The 20,973-nt window shown below is 37.4% G+C and overlaps 1 protein-coding gene across 1 annotated transcript in view; it reads left to right on the forward strand.

The window, feature by feature from the left end:
- Positions 1-20,973, forward strand: part of TCEA1 (transcription elongation factor A1) — a 41,767-nt gene that overhangs the window by 14,436 nt on the left and 6,358 nt on the right. Inside the window, exons 3-8 of the mRNA XM_027042868.2 lie at positions 3,756-3,861; positions 9,223-9,310; positions 12,362-12,507; positions 13,955-14,011; positions 14,979-15,133; positions 17,115-17,261. Of these exons, the coding sequence (XP_026898669.1) occupies positions 3,756-3,861; positions 9,223-9,310; positions 12,362-12,507; positions 13,955-14,011; positions 14,979-15,133; positions 17,115-17,261 (699 nt within the window). The remainder of the gene's footprint in view (positions 1-3,755; positions 3,862-9,222; positions 9,311-12,361; positions 12,508-13,954; positions 14,012-14,978; positions 15,134-17,114; positions 17,262-20,973) is intronic.

Genomic DNA, 20,973 nt, shown 5'->3' on the forward strand with positions numbered 1-20,973 from the left:
GTTGTAATAGTTCTTTATACATTCTAGATACAAGTCCATTATGAGATACAGGATTTTCAAGTGTTACCTCCCCTGAGCTTTACTTTCTTAGTGGTGTTCTTTGAAGCACAAAAGCTTAAAATTTTGTTGTAGTCTGATTTATTGTTTTCTTTGGTTGCTTGTGCTTTAGTTGCCTAATTCAGGGCTACAAAAATTTATTCTTTTGTTTTTTAGCTCTTTCATTTCTGTGATTCATTTTGAGTTAATTTTCATGTGTGGTATAAAGAAGTCCAATTTCATTCTTTTATGCATGGATATCTAGTTCAGCTTTTTTTAAAAAATGCTATTTATTTATTTATTTATTTATTTATGAGAGAGAGAGAGAGAGAGAGAGAGAGAGAGAGAGAGAGAGGGAGAGGGAACGTGAGCAGGGGAGAGGCAGAGAGAGACACAGACACACACAACACACACAACCTCCCCCACCCCCCCAGAATCCGAGCTGGCAGCACAGATCCTGACGTGGGGGCTTGAACTCACGAACTGTGGGATGACTTGAGGCCAAGTCAGACACTTTAACCGACTGAGCCACCCAGGCACCTCTTACCTTTTTAAAATATTCTTCTCTCTAATGAATTATCTTGAGATCCTTATTGAAAATCAGTGGCAGAAAAATGTAGGGATTTATTTCTGGATTCTTAAATCTATTAATCGTGTCTCTCCTTATATAGGACCACATTGCCTTGATCATTGAGGTTTTGTAGTAAGTTTTGAATTTGGGAATTATGCGTCCTTCAATTTTTTCAAGATTGTTTTGGCTATTTTGGGTCCCTTGTATTTCCATATGAACTTTAGGATAAGCTTATCAATTTCTGCACAAAAGGCAGCTGGGATTTTAATAGGGATTTTATTTTAGTCTGATTTTCTTAGCATTGCAATCTTAACATTTAAGTCTTATGATCCATGTATATGGGATGCCTTTACATGTATTTAAGTCTTTAATTTTTCTCAATGTTTTATAGTAGCTCCATGTTTTTACTTTAAGATTTAGGGGGTATCTTAAATCATCTTGGCGGAAACTCATGAGTGATCATAAAGGTGATTTTTCTTCTAGAGTATACCAATCTGCTTATTTCCTGTGATGCTGACAGCATCTCTTAATCTCACTGCTCATTCCTCTCTGCTTTACCAGCAGTGTGCATCTGATTCCCTAAGTCAGCTTAGTGGCCTCTCCATCTTTCCAGGGTAGTGTCTTTATAATTGCATAGCTGGTGTTCTATAGAAACCAGATGGCCAGCCATGGGCAAAGGCATACATTTTCTGTGTCCAGAATTTCACAGTATATAGTTGATCTCAAAAACCTTCATTAGTCCTGCAAACAAGAAGCCTGTTTAAATCTACAGTCCTTAATGTTATTTGAGCACACAGTACTTTTTTGTAGGGCACTTCTTATATCCTATAAATTAAAGTCTACTGGTTTTAGGAAAAGTCTAGAGAATTCTTAGAGGTACGTTTAGACTTGGTTATCCAAGTAAAATGGCTTCATAATCCTTTCTTCTCTCTAGTTTCATCTGCTGTTCCCCAAATACTCCTTCAAAAGGAGGCAAAAAACCTACCCAGATCTTTGTTTTCCACTCTACCTCAGCAGCCTTGTTTCTTATTATTCTTGACTGGATAGTCTCTTCCTTAGAGAAGTATGTTTGTTACGGATTCCTGCATTCTCCGGATGGATTTTCGTAGGTTTTAAGTAGGAAATTATTGACTCTTTAGTGATGAAAACATCCTGTGACAGTTAAAAAGCAGTCACCCAAAGTACATGATTTGTTCATGCTCTTCCTGTATCTTTGCTTGCCTCTGACTACCTCTTAAGCTCCATTTTCTTTGCCCCAAGCTTCAGAACTGTATTAGTAGCTCAAATGATTTCTTCCACTCGTTCCAAAAATAGATTTTCTTCTGGGTGGGTTTTGGGGTGGTAAGGAAGAGCTGTGAATGGGTGCTGGAGGGAGGAGTGCCAAAGGCATCGGGATAAGGAAGTCAGACCTGACACCCAGTACTTGGTTGCAATTGCAGGCCTGGCTTCTAAGCAGTTAGCTGTATCCAGTAGGACAGCTCTGGGTCCACACAGTTGTAGGCTATGCCATCTGGCCCAGGAACTTGCTTGCGGACAGTTTTCTATACTGAAGCGTTTTAGAAGAGTTCTAAAAAGTTCTAAAGTATTTTCTTTATTAAAAAAGTTCCAAGAGCATTTTATTAAAGCAGTAAACCACTTTCTTTGGGGGGAAACCCTCCCCAAACATTAATCCCAAACCATTTTAGGATTTTAGAATTGTGGAATCCCCTTTATCTTTCTGCTGTGGAACCTTATCTGCCTTGCACAGCTTTCTTTCCATAGATACAGCTTAGGCCATTCTGGCCAAACACATATTCTAAATTCTTGAGCAGAATTTCTGTCCTGAATCTCTTTGTTGAGAAGTTTGAATAATTTAGCAGGAAAACTGTAAGTACCCATTTATTACTCTACCTTAAAGTTTACAGCAGGGATTCCTGCTTTTTTTAACCACTAACAATTCCTTTTGTTGTTTTTTTCTTCCATTGACCATATGTCTTGAAAGATCGTCTACTAACAACTTGAACTAACTAAATAATTTACCATTTGTTTTTTTATTTATCATCCTTAATTGGCCTGTCACAGCTTTTGTGTTCTTTGAGCACAATTTGAAAACCATTGATGTCCTGGAAAGAGCTGGACTTTGGAGGTGCATTTAAATCCCAGCTTTGCCAATTAGGTATGGTGTATTGCTGGATGAGTAGGGATAATGATATCAAGCTTAAAGGTTGTTAGGAAGGGGTGCCTGGCTGGCTCAGTCAGTGGAGCAGGTGACTGTTGATCTCAGGGTTGTAAGGGCAAGCCCCACATTGGGCATGAAGTCCACTTGAATAAATTAAATTAAAAAAAATAAATGGTGGTTAGGAAGATTAGTGAATAGGGATGCTCCCAGCATATTTGTGGGTACATAGTATTACCACATGATATATTACTGTATTCTGTGAAGTCCTTTTTTTAACAAACGTTTATTTATTTTGATAGAGGGAGAGAAAGGGGGGAAGGGCAGAGAGAGAGGGAGAGACAGAATCCCAAGCAGGCTCTGCACTGTCAGTTCAGAGCCTGATGCGGGGCTCAATCCCATGAACCATGAGATCATGACGTGAGCCGGTATCAGGAGTCCGATGCCTTAACCGACTGAGCCGCCCTGGGGCCCCTCTGTGAAGTCCATTTTAGTATCTGTAATTGTATGCTGATGTGGGGCAAAAAAAAAAAAAATGTTCTTAAACCTCTGTAGATGGTAATATTCAAGTATCCTCATTAAAGTTGCAGCAGATGATCCACAAAGTAATCTACATAGAAGAATATATAGAAGCACAGAAGTGCGTATGTTAGTCATGGTTGCTTCATGCCTTCTGTATAATACAAACATTTTATAGTTTATTCTTACCTTAAGGGATATGGAAAGACTGATTTCATTTTACCAGTTAACCAACCTTATTACAATAGCAGCTCAGCTTATCTGTCTGCAGATCTCTGTGCTAATAACCTTGAGTCCAGTGTTGATCTGAAGATGCATGTATCTTAATTCTATAGTATACTATTATAAGAATTCAAATAACTCAGGTTTTCTTCTGGTCTACCATGGAAACAGGAAAATGAGAAAGAACAGAATGAAGCACTAAATTGTCTGAAGTAAAGACAGCTTACACAAATTTTTTGTATTCCCTTGCAGTCCACAAGAATTGGAATGTCAGTGAATGCTATTCGCAAGCAGAGTACAGATGAAGAAGTTACATCTTTAGCAAAGTCTCTCATCAAATCCTGGAAAAAGTTATTAGGTATAATTGATCTTCCCTTATGTGTATTCGTGATCTGGTTTATTCAAACATTTGGTGTTTGCATATTTTCCTGTTTATAAATATAGATGTATTGAAATCAGTGCCTTATATGAAATGGGAAGGGTGTTAGTTTGACCTCCTTGAGGGTTTTGCTTTTTAAACTAGTCAAATTTAGCCTTTTTTGTTTTCTAAAACTTACAACTGGATGCCTCTTTAAGAAGAATTTTCCCCATGGGGAAAGTTGTCATACATTTTAAAAACGTTTTTGAAATAATTTTCTAACTTACAGAAGGTTTACAAGAATAATAAAAATAACTCACATGTATACTTTTTCTAGACCCATTCATTTTTAATATTTGCCATGCTTGTTTTGTCATTACTTGTCTTGTCTTCTCTTTCTCCGTATGTACATATTCACACACGTACACATTTTTTCTGAACTGTTTGAGAATAGGTTGCATCTATCATGCTTTACCCTTTAATACTTAAGTGTGTGTTTCCTTGGAACAAGTTTATTTTCTTACATAATCATAGGAAATTCAGGAAATTGAACATGGGTACAGTACTTTAATCGACAGTGCAGGTTCCAGTATTGTCATGTGTCCCAGTGGTGTCCTTTAGAGCTTTTTTCTTCTTTCAGAACAAGATCTAGTCTAGGGTCACATAATCTAGTCTCCTGGTCTGGAATAGTTCTTAAGCCTTCTTATGCTACTTATAATATTGACAATTTGAAGAATACAAGCACTCATCTCACTTTATTTAAAAAAAAGATTTTTTTAGATCTTTATTTTTGAGAGAGAGCGAGCGAGAGCGTGTGTGGGGGAGGAGCAGAGAGAGAGGGAGACACAGATCTGAAGCAGGTTCCAGGCTCTGAGCTGTCAGCACAGAGCCCAACTTGGGGCTCGAACTCATGAACCGTGAGATCATGACCTGAGCTGAAGTTGGATGCTTAACCGACTGAGCCATCCAGGTGCCCCGCACTTTATTTTTAATCGCATGTTCCTGATTTGGGCTTTATTTGTTATTTTCTCATGATTAGATCAGGTTGAGCATACATAGTTGGAATACTATGTAAGTGTGTTATATCCTTCTCGGGTATCACCTCCAGAGGCATTGATGATGATGACGTTCATTTTGATATAACCCAGTCAAGGTGTACACCGTGTAGTTTATTGTTTTTTCTGTTGTACCTAATAGGTATTCTGTGAGAGATACTTTAAGACCCTGAAACTATCTTGCTTCTCATCAGACCTCCTCTCATCCCCTGTTTAGTATTCACTGATTTTTGCCCAGACCACATTTTATAGTGATAGTTGCAAAATTGTAATTTTCTTCAATATTTCTAAGTCAGCATTCTACTATAAGAAAGAACCCTCCTTTTACTTCCTAGTTGTTTTTCTGTTAGTGTGGACACATGGATTCCTATTGTATCCATTACTGTTCATATTTATTTTGATATTTCCATTTTCCCAGATTTGACCAGTGGGCACCCATTCAAACTGGCTCCTGTGTCCTTTTGACATCCCCCGCCCCCCTTCAGTTTTCTTGATCTCTTTTTTATATTCTGGAGCCAGAAAATGTGTTGGGCTCATCTGTTTTCCCTGCCCCAGCCCTCGAATCAGCCATTTCTCTAAGCAGTTATTAGCTTTATGTGGAAGAGAAAAATAGAAAAAGTTGAACCTTTTACAATTTCAAAGACAACAATAGCAAGAACAAAAAACCTTATTACTTCTGAGATCTTGGAAACTAGGGACTAAAAATTGTAAATTGGGATCAATGACATAATTTTTGTAATGTCTGTAGGTAAGTAAACAGTATTGTGTGATTCTTAAATTTATTTATTTCCTGTGGTTATTCAACCGAATTTTTTCTTCTTAGGGAATACATAATGAGGTATTTTGGGATTAAGGAGCATGATATCTGCTACTTACTTTCAAATAGTTCAAAAGAACTATGCCTGTGTGCACAATGATGTGCATGTGTGAATATATACGACACATGCATGCGTATCTGTAGGGGGCAGTGAGGGAATGAGGAAGCAAGTGTAGCAAACGTTAACATTTGGGGAATCTGAGTAAAGTTTCTTGTACCATTCTTAAAACATTTGTGCAAGCTTTAGATTATTTCAAAATCAAAAGCTTTTTAAAATAATCGAGTCTTTAAAGACCAACTGAAACTTTGTGTGTTTATAATTAATTTAAATTTTAAGTTGAATTCCATATTCTAAAGTAATGAAAATTTGCCACAGACACTGACTGAGAACGATATACATGTGTTTTTATTTCTGGAAAGATGGTTTACATTTTGTGGGACATTGTAGTTATATTTATTTAATCTTAATTTAAAGAAGTTTTACTCTTTTATACTTTTTGGAGGTATCTGATCTCATTACAGGTTCTCTTTTAAAATCTTTTTTTTTTTTTATGTTAAAAGATTTCCATGTTCATTAGATAAAATTTGGAGAGTTGGAGGAGGAAAAGAAATCATCCTTAAGTCTGTCTCTAACTAAAACCATCAGTTAATGTCTTGTTGCATTTCTTATCTTTTTTTCTCCTGGTGTATAGCTTTTGCTTCAGCTGTATTTTTTTTTATGCTGTATGTATACTTACTTATATTGCCTTTTTGAATGAAAAACATTTGTGTCTTTATATCATCATTAATTCCATTTTATTGGCTTCAGAATAATCCACTGGGTGATTGTGCTTTAATTTCTTACCTGTTAGATATGTGTTTTTTTAGCTTTATAGCTATTATAAATAATGTCTTGATGAGTATCTTTCTGCCTAAAGCTTTTTCTTTAGATTATTAACTAGATTGCTAGAAGATTTATGAGTGCTGCTACATGGTAGACAGTTTTGAATACTTGCATATGCCAAGCATCAACCTTTATGAATGCATGTAATCCTCCCAGGAACCCAGGGTACTAGGTGCCATGATATTTCCCATTTTCTGATGAGGAACGTATGTGTTGAGAGATTGGGATTAAGCATTCTGTGCACGGTTGGATTGGTAGTGAGGTGTGGCCTGCAGTCAGTCCCAGTCCAGAGCTGGAGCACTTCTCCCTGGGTCTGTTTTCTTGCCCACGACGCTGTATTTAGGGAGGAGCAATGCCCTTACCGCTCTGCTTCCTCAAAGGGTTGCACCAGTTCTGCTAGAGCAGTGTGCGGGATCCGTGTGACCGCGCTGGATCTTCGCTAGATAGTATGCTGCGTTGTTGTGCCACCTTTCAGATGCTTTCTACTCCCTCAGTTTTGAAATATTTCTTAGTCCTTGTTATACTCTTTAACGTCTTTATTAATTTTTGTTTCCTACCTCACAGTGCTATACCATCTTTAGCTTTTGGGGCCTTTCACGTGAACTGTAGAGAAAAAAGAGGGGTAATAATGGGGCGCCAGGGGGGCTCAGTCATTTGAGTGTCCAACTCTTGATTTGGCTCAGGTCATGATCCCAGGGCTGTGGGATTCAGCCCTGCATTGGGCCCTGCACTGAGCTTGGAGCCTGCTTAAGATTCTCTCCCTCTCCCTCCCTCCCTCCCTCTCTCTCTCTCTCTCTCTCTCAGGTAAAAAAATAAAGGAGGGCAATAAAATTAGTATTTGAAAACTAACACTGTATCATAGGGGGCCTGAATTATATTTCAGATTTGGTAACCCTAATGTTTACAAGATAAGTTCTAGAATTGTGATTTGTACCATTTTCTTATCAGTTAGCCTCATCTAGATTAGCATATTAAAGTCATCTGGGGAAGTTTTAGAGATTTTGATGCTCAGGCCTTACTGGCAGAAATTTGGATTGAATGGATCCAAGATAGGAGCTTGAGCATAAGGATATGCTTAAAAGTCCTCTAGGTGGTCCTGATGATCAGTTGAATATATGTTCTTTTATATCCTGTGCAGAGGAAGATGGGGAAGTGAAGTATTTATGTAGCTCTTATTATGTAGGGATCAAAATGTAGATAGATGAGTGGGATAATTTATGCAGTAGATCCAAACAGTTTCTGAACCCAGTTTCAGAAGGCCCTTCTGGCTGATTTAAACACAATGGTTCTTTTCATTGTTAAAGGATTGCACTGGTCCAACCTGTTTGACGCCCCTTACCTCTTTTTTTTTTTTTTTTTTAAACACCTTCTTACCTCTTAAAGCTTGTGTACTTGGTATTACTTTGCAGATTTTTTAAGATAGAGGAAGTGTTAATAGGCCATACTAATCCTGAAGTCTTTTTTATGAAAATGTTCTTTATCTACTGTCCCTGAAATAATTTTTTTGACTTCGTGAAAAATTGTTAAAATAACATTGCTATATATGCTTTGCACTTTAATTTTTAAAACTTTTAAATGTTATTTTGAGAGAGATAAGGAATGAGAGAGAGCGAGTGTGGAGAAGGGGCAGAGAGAGGGAATCCCAAGCAGGTTCCACGCACTGTCAGTGTGGAGTCCTACACGGGGCTCAAACTCATAAACTGTGAGATGACCTGAGCCAAAATCAAGAGTTGGACGCTTAACCGAACCGAGCCACCCAGGCGCCCCAGCACTGTCATTTTTAAAATGACAGTCGGTTAAGCGTCCGACTTCGGCTCAGGTCATGATCTCACGGTCCGTGAGTTCGAGCCCCGCGTCGGGCTCTGTGCTGACAGCTCAGAGCCTGGAGCCTACTTCAGATTCTGTGTCTCCCCCTCTCTCTACCCCTCCCCTGCTCACGCTCTGTGTCTCTCTGTCTCAAAAATAAATAAACGTTAAAAAAAAAAAATTAAAAAGAATAAATAAAATGACAGTGCTGATGTTATTTCCATATTCTTTCCTTTGTTCTATATGTTTTTCTCCATTTTACTAATTAATGAATATATATTTTTTTAAGACTGTATTTTTAAGTATATTTTTCTCTATTTTAGGTTCCCACTGGCATATGAATTGTGCTTCTCACCAAAAGAGGGAGGTTTTTTTGGGGGAATGCTGACTAAGCATGCATTGTGAAAAATACCCAAGTACATATGTTAATAGAATAGCTTACATAAACTTTATTTACTGTTGAAAATTTAGGATTTTTGTGTTTTTTTGTTGTTACATAAATAACCTGATAACATGCAGTAGTTCCATTTTGTAATTAAAAAAATTTTTTTTAACGTTTATTCATTTTTGAGACAAAGAGTGTAGGTGGGGGAGGGGCAGAGAGAGAGGGAGACACAGAATCCAACGCGGGTTCCAGGCTCTGACAGCTCAGACTGGGGCCTGACGTGGGGCTCGAACCCACACACTGTGAGGTTGTGACCTGAGCCGAAGTTGGATGCTTAACCAACTGAGTTACCCAGGTGCCCCTGTAATTTTTTTTTAAACAAATGCTAACAACTGAGGGATTTCATAATTTTTAGATGGACCATCAACAGATAAAGACCCTGAAGAAAAGAAAAAAGATACTGCAGTTACATCACAGAATAGCCCTGAAGCAAGAGAAGAAAGGTATGTCACTTTATGGAAATTGATTTCTGTTGGAAGTCATAGTTCTACTTGACCGTCACTTCCTCCATGGTTGTATTTTGGTTTTATTTATGGTCACTTATGTGTACTCCTCTTTCTATTTTGTAATTAAATGGAATTAGTAAATGTTTATAGCCAAATAGAATATTCTAAGGTTTCTCATAGGATTTTCCTGGAAATTTAAAAGAGACTTAGAATTCTGACATTACATAAATCAGGAGAAATTATTTACACTGTATTCAACAAGCTTAATTGAATGGAATCTTTGGGATAGCATTAATAGAGTTGATAATGAAGGCACTGATTAAGGCTTCGGGTGGTTGGGGGGCAACTAGGTAGCTCATTCGGTTAAACATCTGACTCTTGATATTAGCTCAGGCCTTGATCTCAGGGTTGTGAGTTCAGGTCCCTTGTTGGGCTCCACGTTAGATGTGGCGCCTACTTTAAAGAGAAACAAAACAAAAAACAGGATTCAAGTGGTTACTTCCTTTATTTACCACATTCCATTTTTAGATTTTTTTTGGGGGGGGTGACCTGGATCTAATTCTCTTTTTATGCTTTTTTCCTTCCCAATTTAGCTGTCATAAGAACTGAAAAAGGGTTCAAATTTTTCCTTACCTCTTGTGAGGCCTTTGTTCCTCTCTTCTTGGGAAGCTTGTGTTTTAACATTTGGCTTTGATTTAGAGCAGTAGTTCTCAAAGTGTGGTCCCTGGAAGGGTGGGGAACCTGGCAACTTGTTAGCAAAGCAAAATCTGGGGCTTTACCCTGAAACTACTGAATCAGGAATTTTGGTGATGGGACCCAGAAATATGTTTTTAACAGGCTATTCACATGGTTCTGCTGCACTCAAGTTTTAGGCTACTTATTTTAACTTCATTTATTTCTTAGTATTTTTCCCCAAAGTGATAATATACCCCTCCTTTGTTCAGTAACAGTGACCAATGTCCCATACACTGTTATTTTACGCATTAGACTAACTAAACTTAGTCTAGATGCTAAAGGAAGTAAGCTAAAGAAAGACAGGGTTTAAACATCAGGTGTAAATAAAATTTATTCAGTGTTTTCTAACTCTTTGAGATAGTTTTAGGCTTTTAAAAAATCATAAGAATAGTAAAGAGAATCCCCAATTGCCAGTGTATGTGTATATGCATACATTTATGTTTGTGTACATACTTGAGACACATGAATAATTTTATTTTGAACTAAATAAGAGTCCTTTATATCCCTAAACACCTCAGTGCATATTTCGTAAGAACAGGACATTTTCTCACATCTAACCACAATGTAGATCTTAATAATCTGGAAGTTAGGATTAATACAGTACTTTTTTCTAATCTCTAGGACTTGTATTTTAGCGGTCTTCCCCTTACTCCAGAGGAAAAAGATTTTCCAAAGTATCATCTAAGGTCACATACTGCATTAGCTATCATCTCTGGTTTCCTTTAATCTGGAGTAATTTTTCAGTCTGTCACTGTCTTTCATGACCTTAATATTTTTGGAAAGTATAGGCCATAATTTATGAAGTTTTTAACAAATGCTTTCAATTGTGTTACATTCAAAGTCATTTGACTTAATGCCTTGAATATAAAATATAAAAGTATAGGCAGATAATTTTAAATAGATATTGAAGTAGGAATAAGTTTGTAGTGTATTTTTATCTGTTTTATGTAATTGAAGTTTAGGGATAGAGCCTGTTGACAAAAGCATAGTATTATCAATATGAAGTCTGACAAAATGGTTGGTATCTGTCCATGCGCGCGCGCGCGCACACACACACACACACACACACACACACTCTGAAGAAGACAAAGTTTCTAGGAGATGATTAAATGTAGAAGGATACAGAAGGACTGTTCTGTCCACTGTATCTGTTTATGAAGTTTTTATTTTTTATTAAAAAACAAATTTTTTTAACATTTATTTTTGAGAGAGAAGAGACAGAGCATGAGCAGGGGGAGGGCAGAGGGAGAGAGGGAGACAGAGTCTGAAGCAGGCTCCAGGCTCAACGCTGACAGGCTGACAGTAGCAAGCCTGATGTGGGGCTTGAACCCAAGAACTGTGAGATCATGACCTGAGTCAAAGTCAGACGCGTAACCAACTGAGTCACCCAGGTGCCCCATTATTTATTTATTTATTTTTATTTTTTTTACTTTAGAGCAGGGGAGAGGGGCAGAGGGGGAGAGAGAGAATCCCAAGCAGGCTCTACGCTCATGATGGGAGCCCAACATGATGGGGCTCAATCCCACGACCCTGGGATCATGACCAGCCCTGCATCAGGCTCTGTGCTGGCAGCGTGGAGCCTGCTTGGGATTCTCTCTCTCCACCCCCCCCCTTCCTCCCTCACTTGCACGTGCACTCTTTACCAAAAACAAACGAATAAGCTTAAGAAATGTTTTTAAAAAAAGTTAATTGAAACCCCGCAGAAAGTAATTTTAGTGAGACTCTAAGAAGTTAATCAGCAGCAGTTGAAATGATTGGGTTGACTCAAAAACTATAAAACTGTCCTTGACTGAGTTGATGTTTCTATGGAGAAATTAAAGAGACATTTTTATATTCTTACAATTCATTTGTCACTATACATGTTCTTTATCCTGAAGGGAGTGTTTTAAATATAAACCTCTTTGGTTGTCTAATTGGAATAAGGTTTTTTTAACGTTGTTTTTCCCTCTAGTTCTGGTTGAGAGCTGTTGTATTCTTTGGTGTCATCCCCTCCTCCCTTTGTATAACCGAAATCCTTGGTTTTTATTTATTGTATTGAGCTGTAATGTGTATTTTCTTAAATATTAAAAATACTGTTTAACGTTTAGAAAGATCAAATGTTTAGTTGGTTAAAAAAACATGAAATGAGTCTCAGATTTAATAAGATTTTAACTTTTTAGAAACGTGTATGCGACACCATTTTTGTTTTCGTGTCACTGAATACTGTGTCATTTGTTTAGGTCAAGAAATTTTGTTTTTGCATAGTAATGCTGTTATTTTAAGAGACTTTTTCCTGACCTCTTTTTGGCGTGTATGCGTGTGTGTGTATTTTAGTAGTTCCAGTGGCAACATAAGCAGCAGAAAGGAGGAGGCAAATGCCCGAGATACTTATGTTTCGTCTTTCCCTCGGGCACCGAGCACTTCTGATTCTGTGCGGTTGAAGTGTAGGGAGATGCTTGCAGCCGCTCTCCGAACGGGAGGTAAGTTTAGTGTGCCCTGTTGCATAGCCGAGTCCTTTGTTTGCGCCACCTCTGCCGCGGCCACCCCCGTGTGTCTGCCTCCCCCGCAGCAGCCCCGTGCTAGCTACTTGCGCTGCTCAGTGCAGGAGGACGTTGTGGCAAACAGGGCTTACTGCTGGCAGAGAGGTACGGGCATCGTGGGGCCTACTGTGTAGTTCCAGGGAAGAGATTCCTTCTCGTCTATGGATGTTTCCTTTGTTTACAGTAACTTAAAGGGTTTTCGCAAATCTTTCCCCTCCACTTGTAACCTGCAAAGTATAGTTGGCCTTTGAACACTGGGTTTGAACTGCGCAGGTTCACTTATAATGCAGATTTGTTTTCAACACAAACAGTACAGTCCTATAAATGTATTTTTCTCTCGCGATTTTCTTAATGGTATTTTCTTTTCTTTAGCTTACTTTATTATAAGAATACAGTACATAATACATATAACATGTAAAGTATGTGTTGTTTATGTTATTGGTAAGGCTTTTGGTCAACAGTAGGCTATTACTAAGTTTTTGGGGAGTCAGAGGTTATATGAGGGTTTTCTACTGCATGGGGTGTTGGCGTCCCTAACTGCTGTGGTGTTTGAGGGACAACTATAATTACTCTGCTCCCCAGATTGAGCGTTAATGATACTGTATTTGGGTCCTGTTGTTAAATGTTAGTATGAAATACGGTATTTAAGTTTTATATTTGTAATTCCATTTTCTACCTTTTTTTAAGTGAAAAAGAGATCTTGATTTATATATATGCGAGCCTTAATTTAATTTGAAGTTATCCATTCTTATGTAAAATTTTAACTTTTAAGTTTTACATATAGAAATACTTACCATCTTATACAAGTTCATTCTTTTTCTTTTCTATTATACTTGGTCCATAGTTAGTATGACCTGTTTTTCTCCTTACTCTGCCTTTTCTATTTTGATTCCCTGTTTCTTTATATATTTTTTCTTCTTTCTTCCTAGTTTCTTTTTATTTCCTTCTATCTGTTTGAATATTTGCATAGGAGTCTTCTGAGTGTGTCCATATATGTGATTGGCAGATGAAATGAATGGTTTCTTTGCATTGAAGCCTGAGTCACAGGAGACAAGACAGTTCTTTCTATAACTTTCTCTACTCTCTGCTGGAGCAACCAGAATTTATGGAGTTGTGAAATGAGGAATTGCCTGCTAGATCAATTACTTCCCCACTCCTGAGGGATAAGGAGTCATCATTGCAGGAGCACTGTGGACATTAGGTGAATCCAGAAGAGTCTAGTGGGTAGTAAAGAGACCAGATTCTAATGAAACTAAACAAAAAGGACTCTTTATTAAGGCAATGGGGTTGAAGAAATAGGAATGCAGTTTAATTTACTCTCTATTGAAATTTTCTTTTAATATGTCATAATCACTTATTCTTGACAATTCTTTGTGCCTGTGTTTAGATGACTACGTCGCTATTGGAGCTGATGAGGAAGAATTAGGATCTCAAATTGAGGAAGATATCCTTTCTGTGTATATTCATGATTGTTTTAAATAATCTGGTATAGATTAACTTTTTTTCTTCCTGTATAGAATTTAGAGTTTCATTTTTCAGTTTCTATCTTGATTGTATTGTTTTGCTGGGAAACAATAGGGCATGTCGTTTTATTGTTGTTTTCTTGTTAATCAAAAGGAAAACATATGTGTTGATAGTATTTTTACTTCTCTGCCTTGCAAATTGAGAATATAACACCCCAGTTGAAGTCGTGCAAAAGGGTGCGGAAAACATGCACACCACGTGTGAAGTAGGGTCTCATGTTTGAGGGAACTCAGCAAAGCATATGAGGTCCCCTGACTTCATCATCAGGAGGGAAGTGTGTTTGTGCTGAGCACCATTGAAAGGGCTTTGGAAGAGGGGACTTGCATGTCTAGGTGACATTGTGACCCTGGAACTATCCATGGCCTTGTTAGATGGCATGCTGCGCTTGGGGCTTGCTTTGTGTTGAGAGGAAAAGAACCTGCTAAACTAGCTTCTTGCTGAGCTGGGGCAAGAAGCGATCCTTTGGGGCCACCGTGAATGGGTTTCTTCCCAGTGGGTCCCAAAGGAGCTGTGTCATCAAGACTTTTAGGATCCTTTGTAGAATTCAGATTTGGGCAAGCAAAAGTTTGTATAAATTCAGGCTTCTTTTTACAAGTTTTCTCAGACTGAGTACTTAAGTTACTTTTTGAAACGTTTCTAATTTGTGTGCTGCTGGCATTAAACATTATGAAGAAAGTATTGCTCATTCTTGATCTAAAAGTAGGATCACTATTACTTGCCACTTCCAGATCAAGCAACGAGGTAGAAGCAGTGCCTTGTTAGCTTAATCTAATGTTGGAAACTTGTGGAAAACTGCCTAGAAATTTCAGGTATTCTTATTTTGGTGAACTAGGGGAAAAAATACCTTACTTTTATAATTTAACCTTTTTTCCTTAACGGCCTAGTACCTATATATCAAGAAATAAGGAATACAGACATGAAATACAAAAATAGAGTACGAAGTAGGATATCAAATCTTAAAGATGCTAAGAATCCAAATTTAAGGAAAAACGTACTGTGTGGAAATATTCCTCCTGACTTATTTGCTAGGATGACAGCAGAGGTGAGTATATGTGAAAATAATGTTTCCATGATGTGACTACATGATGCCAAGTAAAAGTCTGTCTGAATGATGAAGTACTATATAAATACTACATTTATAATAAATCCTTATCAGCTATTCTGATATTTATGTGTGTAACGTACTAGACAAATATGCAAGGTGATCGAATCAGTTGGTATCAGTACTTTGTTGCTTACACAACTGTCCCATGATCTTTGGTTGATTGCCTTAAATCATTGTCAAAAAGCAAAAGTGTTTTTACTTACTTTGGATTCACATGAAATTGAACATTTGAGTATCTCGTTGCAAGCAGACTTTGTAACTTCTGAGTTCTTTTCATGGTTAAACCCCATAAAACTGGTCACATCATATCGACTATTCCTAAATTTTAGGGAATGATGGAAAAAAAATTCAGAGCTTGCTATTTATAGACATAGCTGTTCATACTCTGCACTCTCATTATTTTATTATGCATCCAAGAGAATGAATTTGTCTCTATAGCTAATAAAAATTGTTATATTTTTAAAATTTATTTTTTAAAAAACCTCATTAAAATACCTTGAAACTTTAAATTAGAGACCAGAGTGTAATGATCGTCTATATATCCATCACCCACGCTTCAGATATTTTCAAGAGTTTGTCACCCTTTTCACCTATCCCTTTTTTCTTTTTTCTTCTTTTCCCTTGAGACATTGTATCTTTTTAGTTTATAAACCTGCGAGAGATAACCTTTAAAAATATAACTTTCTACATTGTCATCACTACATCCAACAAAGCTAACAATAATTCCTAATTTATATTCATATTTTCCTGATTGTACATTACTTTCTGTCAGGATCCACATCAACATATTGCCTTTAGTTTGGTTTCTAAAGATTCTGTATATATGCATTTAAATCCATAGCAGTCTCTTCTCTTACCCCTGCCCCCTTTTTTCCTTCATGCCACAAAGACTTGGTAACTGGTGATTTTTGCTCCATGTTGCACCACATCAGGAGATGCACAGCGTCTTACTGCTTTGGACTGTTAGCACGCTGAGATGGGTCAGTGGGTTTGGATGCGGACAGTCCGATGCTCCCGTTGTAAAGTTCTCCTTTGACCTTTCGTCTCACGTGTTCGTTCACTGATGCTCCTTGCCTGAATTGGTTATTTTATTAGGAGTTGCAAAATAGTGACTTCTAAAGTTGTCACTCCCATCACATCTTTAGCTAGATTTCTTTTGACAAAGAAGCACTTTCCCTTATAAGCTCAGGCACTTAGTTACTCTTTTGGGTTGGATAGGAAAGGCAGGTAAATGTGGAACTGTTGCCCTTTAGTTAGCAGTTTATCAGAATGAGGAGTTGGTGCCGTAGTAATGGCCACTGTGGGCTTTTGTTTCTGTTTTTGCATCCTTGTGCTCTCCTTTTTCAGTATCATCATGGATTTGTGACCTTTTTATTTACCCAGTGGGGATTGATTCTGTACAGTAATTTATTTTGATGGCTGAAGAAACTGTCCTATCCTTGGCTAATGGGAGCTCCTTCGTCTTAGCCCCTCTGTCTGTTTGACTCGACTGCAAGAGTCTTTGGAGGCTTCCGTGCTTCTCTGGCACAAAAAGATGACCCTAGCTTATCCTGTGCATTTCTTGACTCAAAATGGGAACCGAAGATTCCTCCAAAGGTCCCCGGTTCCTTTTTGGGGAGGGCGATGGTAGAGACCATAATCTGGATACCAGAGGTGCTCATTGCTACAGGATTGTTACGTTGTTTATAAACCTTTAAACAGTAAATCTCATTTTCACATACAAACTTATAAGTATTTGAAGAAATTTTAAAAGGAAGCAAATTTACAAGTTCTATGAGGAAAAATACTAATTTTTCACTTTTAAAACTTTAGAAGTTGATTTTTGTTCTATTATTATTAAGCTAATTGAACATAAAAAGCAGTCAGGATATATATAGAAGGTGCCTATAACTGAGTGGTATTGCCACCTCCTTGACAGGAAATGGCTAGTGATGAACTCAAAGAGATGCGGAAAAACTTGACCAAAGAAGCCATCAGAGAGCATCAGATGGCCAAGACGGGTGGAACCCAGACTGACTTATTTACATGTGGCAAATGTAAAAAGAAGAATTGTACTTACACACAGGTTTGTGATTGTTTATAGATTCTTATTTTCATATTAAGAATGCTTGAGGGTATTATGCTAAGTCAGGTAGGACAGAAAGACAAATACTATGAGTCACTTATATGCAGAATCTAAAAACAAAGGAAATGGATAAACCAATAATGTTTGAAACACTCAGATACAGAGAGCAAACTGGTGATTGTTGGAGAAGAGGGGTGGAGGGGTGCATGAAATAGGTGAAGCGGATGAAGAGGTACAAACCTCTAGGTATAAAATAAGTACAAGGATGTGGTAACATACAGCATGAAGAGTACAGTCAGTAATGTACTAACTTTGTATAGTGACAGAGGGTAATTAGACCTATTCAGATCATTTCATAATGTATAAAAATGTCTAATCACTTGTACACCTGAAACTAATCACAAAATTGTATGTCAGTTATAATTCAATTAAAAATAACTAAATGGAATGCTTGCAACTCTTGTTTCAAAGCAAGTAGTAAAGATAATTACCGGTACTTTGATATTTCTCAAGAGGAGATGTGGTCTTTTCAGTGTAAGAATGCTCTTTTAAAAAAAATGTTTATTTTGAGAGAGAGCATGCACGTGCACAAGCAGCAGGGAGAGGCAGAGAGAGAGAGAGGGACAGAGAATCGCAAGCGGGCTGCATGCTCTGTGGAGCCTGACAGGGGGCTGGATCTCATGACTGTGAGATCATGACCTGAGCTGAAATCAAGAGTCAGTCGCTCAACCACCTAAGCCACCCAAGCGCCCCAGAAATGCTTTCTGAATACTAACAGATTTCACTTAATTGAAAATGAGCTGATATATTTATACTTTCATGGAAATTGTTACTGTGAACGTTATATGAATTAAAGAAAATTAATAAAACACATTATAGGATTTAATAAAATGCCCATATTCTTTTTCTAAGAGTCGAGCAGTTGATTATTGGTTGGCATATAATCAGGTTATAATTCTTTTTATTTGGCAGGATCATACAATTTAAGGAAAGTTCTTTATTCTTCCTCACTTGGAGCATGGCTACTTTTAGCTTAACTGCTTTCCAGACACCGATTCCTTTTCTGCCACATATTGATGACTCTTATCTTCAAATAGAATGTGACTAACCCTTTTTGTTCTTGAACAAAAGAGCTGTGAAAAGAGCCACATAATTATTTTTGTTGTATATGTGTGTGAAAATGGTTTATCAAACTATCATTAATTTCATTTGTCAAGAAGGTATTTTTGTGCTGTGTCTGTAATCTACTAAATTCAAAGTTTTCCTGTTAGAGACTAACTTAACAGTTAATGTTTCAGGGTAATAGATTTAGGGAATTGAATTTTCTGATTGACAGAAAATTAAGCTGTTAAGAAAGTAGTATTACTAAACTCTGTAAGTTACAGAAAAGATCCTTTAGTTAGTTAGTTTGTTCTTTAACTTTTAGAGGATATTCTGTTCTCAAGGTTAAAAATTCAAAGGGTACAAAAGATTATGTGTAGAAAGTTCCCTTCCCACTTCGCCTGCAGCTACTTGGTCCCACCTCCCTGGAGGTAAACCAGGATTACTCATTAGTTGTGTGGCTTTCTATGTGTTTCATGTGTGCATATACAAATATGAATATATTTTTGTTTTCCATTTTATTTTGTGTGTGTGTGTGTGTGTGTGTGTTTTGGTTGGTTCGTTGGTTTATTTTGTAATCTCTACACCCAACGTAGGGCTCTAGCTCACGACCTTGAGATTGAGAGTCATATGCTCTTCCGACTGGGCCATTCAGGTGTCCCTGTTTTCCCATTTCGTAGAAATGTGGTAGCACACTACATAAACTTCTGTCTCTTAGTTTTTTAGCACTCCATGTTCAGATATGCTCTACTTAACCAATCTAAAGTCCTCTACCTTTTTGAAGTCTTTCATTTAATCATAGTTATATATCTGATATTTCAGTATTTTATTCTGTGAAAGTATTACTACTGATAGTCACTAAAATACATTAACAAATGAAAATGGCTTCAGAAATATCTGAGTTTGGATTGCTGTGTTTTCTTTTAATCATGTAGAAAAATCTCAGCAATGAAAATTCTATCCTGAAAATGCTGCATAGTAGGAAGTATTAAGTGTAAATAGAAAGGTATTTAAAATAGAATAAAAAAATTCTGTCAGTAGATCTAAAACTTCCCAAGTTGTCAGAGTAACAGATATGAAAGACTTAAGTTTGACTCTTGCGTTAACATGTATCTACCAGGAGACCAAATTTTTTCCAGAGAGCAAGAAGTTCCTCATACTTTTAGGGCCCCAGTTTAGGAAGTATTTAGATATAAATACATGAGAATACTTCAGAAGGATTTTTCAAGGCATTTTTTTATCTTAAAGCCTTAAGTAAACAGAATGCTATTCTTTTGAGAATGCCTCTTCTTTATCTAACTTTGGGCTTTTGAGTTAAAAATCATGTTGAAAGTTTACAGGTATTGTGAGCTGCTCATCCTTGAAGTGGTAACATACTGGATTTCATCATCCCACATTCAATTTAAATATACGTTATTCAGAATACAGTATTTAGGTTCTTGACTTCATTTTCCTTATCTCCCCTATACTTAAACCTAAGAATAACTTAAAAAAATTTTTTTTTTTAACATTTATTTTATTTTTGAGACAGAGAGACAGAGCATGAATGGGGGAGCGTCAGAGAGAGGGAGACACAGAATCTGAAACAGGCTCCAGGCTCTGAGCTGTCAGCACAGAGCCCGACGCGGGGCTCAAACTCACGGACCGCGAGATCATGACCTGAGCCGAAGTTGGCCGCTTAACCGACTGAGCCTCCCAGGCGCCCCTAACTTTTTTTTTTTTAATGTTCATTCATTTTTGAGAGAGAGCCAGATCTTGAGTGGGGGAGGGGCAAAAAAAGACAGAGACACAGAATCTGAAGCAGCACAGAGCCAGACACAGGGCTCAAACTCATGAACCGCGAGATCATGACCTGTGCCGAAGTCGGACGCTTAACCGACTGAGCCACCCAGGCACCCCACCTAAGAATAACTTCTAACTTTAATAATGTATTGTCAACTTCATTCAGGAATGCTCACTTGAAAGAGATAATCTTCTGTCTTTGGAACCTTGGTTTCAGGAATTCTCTTAAGTGGAAAACTTCAGAAGTCTGTTATGTTGCTAAAATTTTTAAAAATCATATTAGCTTATTATTTTTTTTCCCTGAGTTCTCTTTTTAATTAAAAATTTTTAGTGGTGGTAAAATACACATAACCTAAAATTGAGCCTCTTAACCATTTTTAAGTATACAGTTGAATAGTAGTGCATTCATAATATTGTGCCAATCTCCAGGATTCTTTTTCTTTTGTAAAACTGAAACTCAATACCCATTAAAGAGTAACTGTACATTTCCCTAACTCGTGGCAACCACCAGTCTCCAAATTTGGCTACTCTGGGTAGTCAGAAGGATAAATGGAATAATACAGTATTTGTTCTTTTCTGTCTCTGGCTTATTTCTGATATCTATTCTAAGATAGTAATTAGAAACACAAATAAAGGTCTGTGTGCAGAGCAACATCACTAATCATCAGGGAAATGCAAATTAAAACCATATAGTATTCATAAATGGTCATCCATATTATAGCATCTTATCAGAATTTCCTTCCTTTTAAAAGCTGGATAGGGGCGCCTGGGTGGCTCAGTCGGTTGAGCGTCCGACTTCGCTCAGGTCACGATCTCACTGTCCGTGAGT

This window comes from Acinonyx jubatus, chromosome F2 (assembly GCF_027475565.1).
Source record: "Acinonyx jubatus isolate Ajub_Pintada_27869175 chromosome F2, VMU_Ajub_asm_v1.0, whole genome shotgun sequence".
Lineage (NCBI taxonomy): Eukaryota > Metazoa > Chordata > Mammalia > Carnivora > Felidae > Acinonyx > Acinonyx jubatus.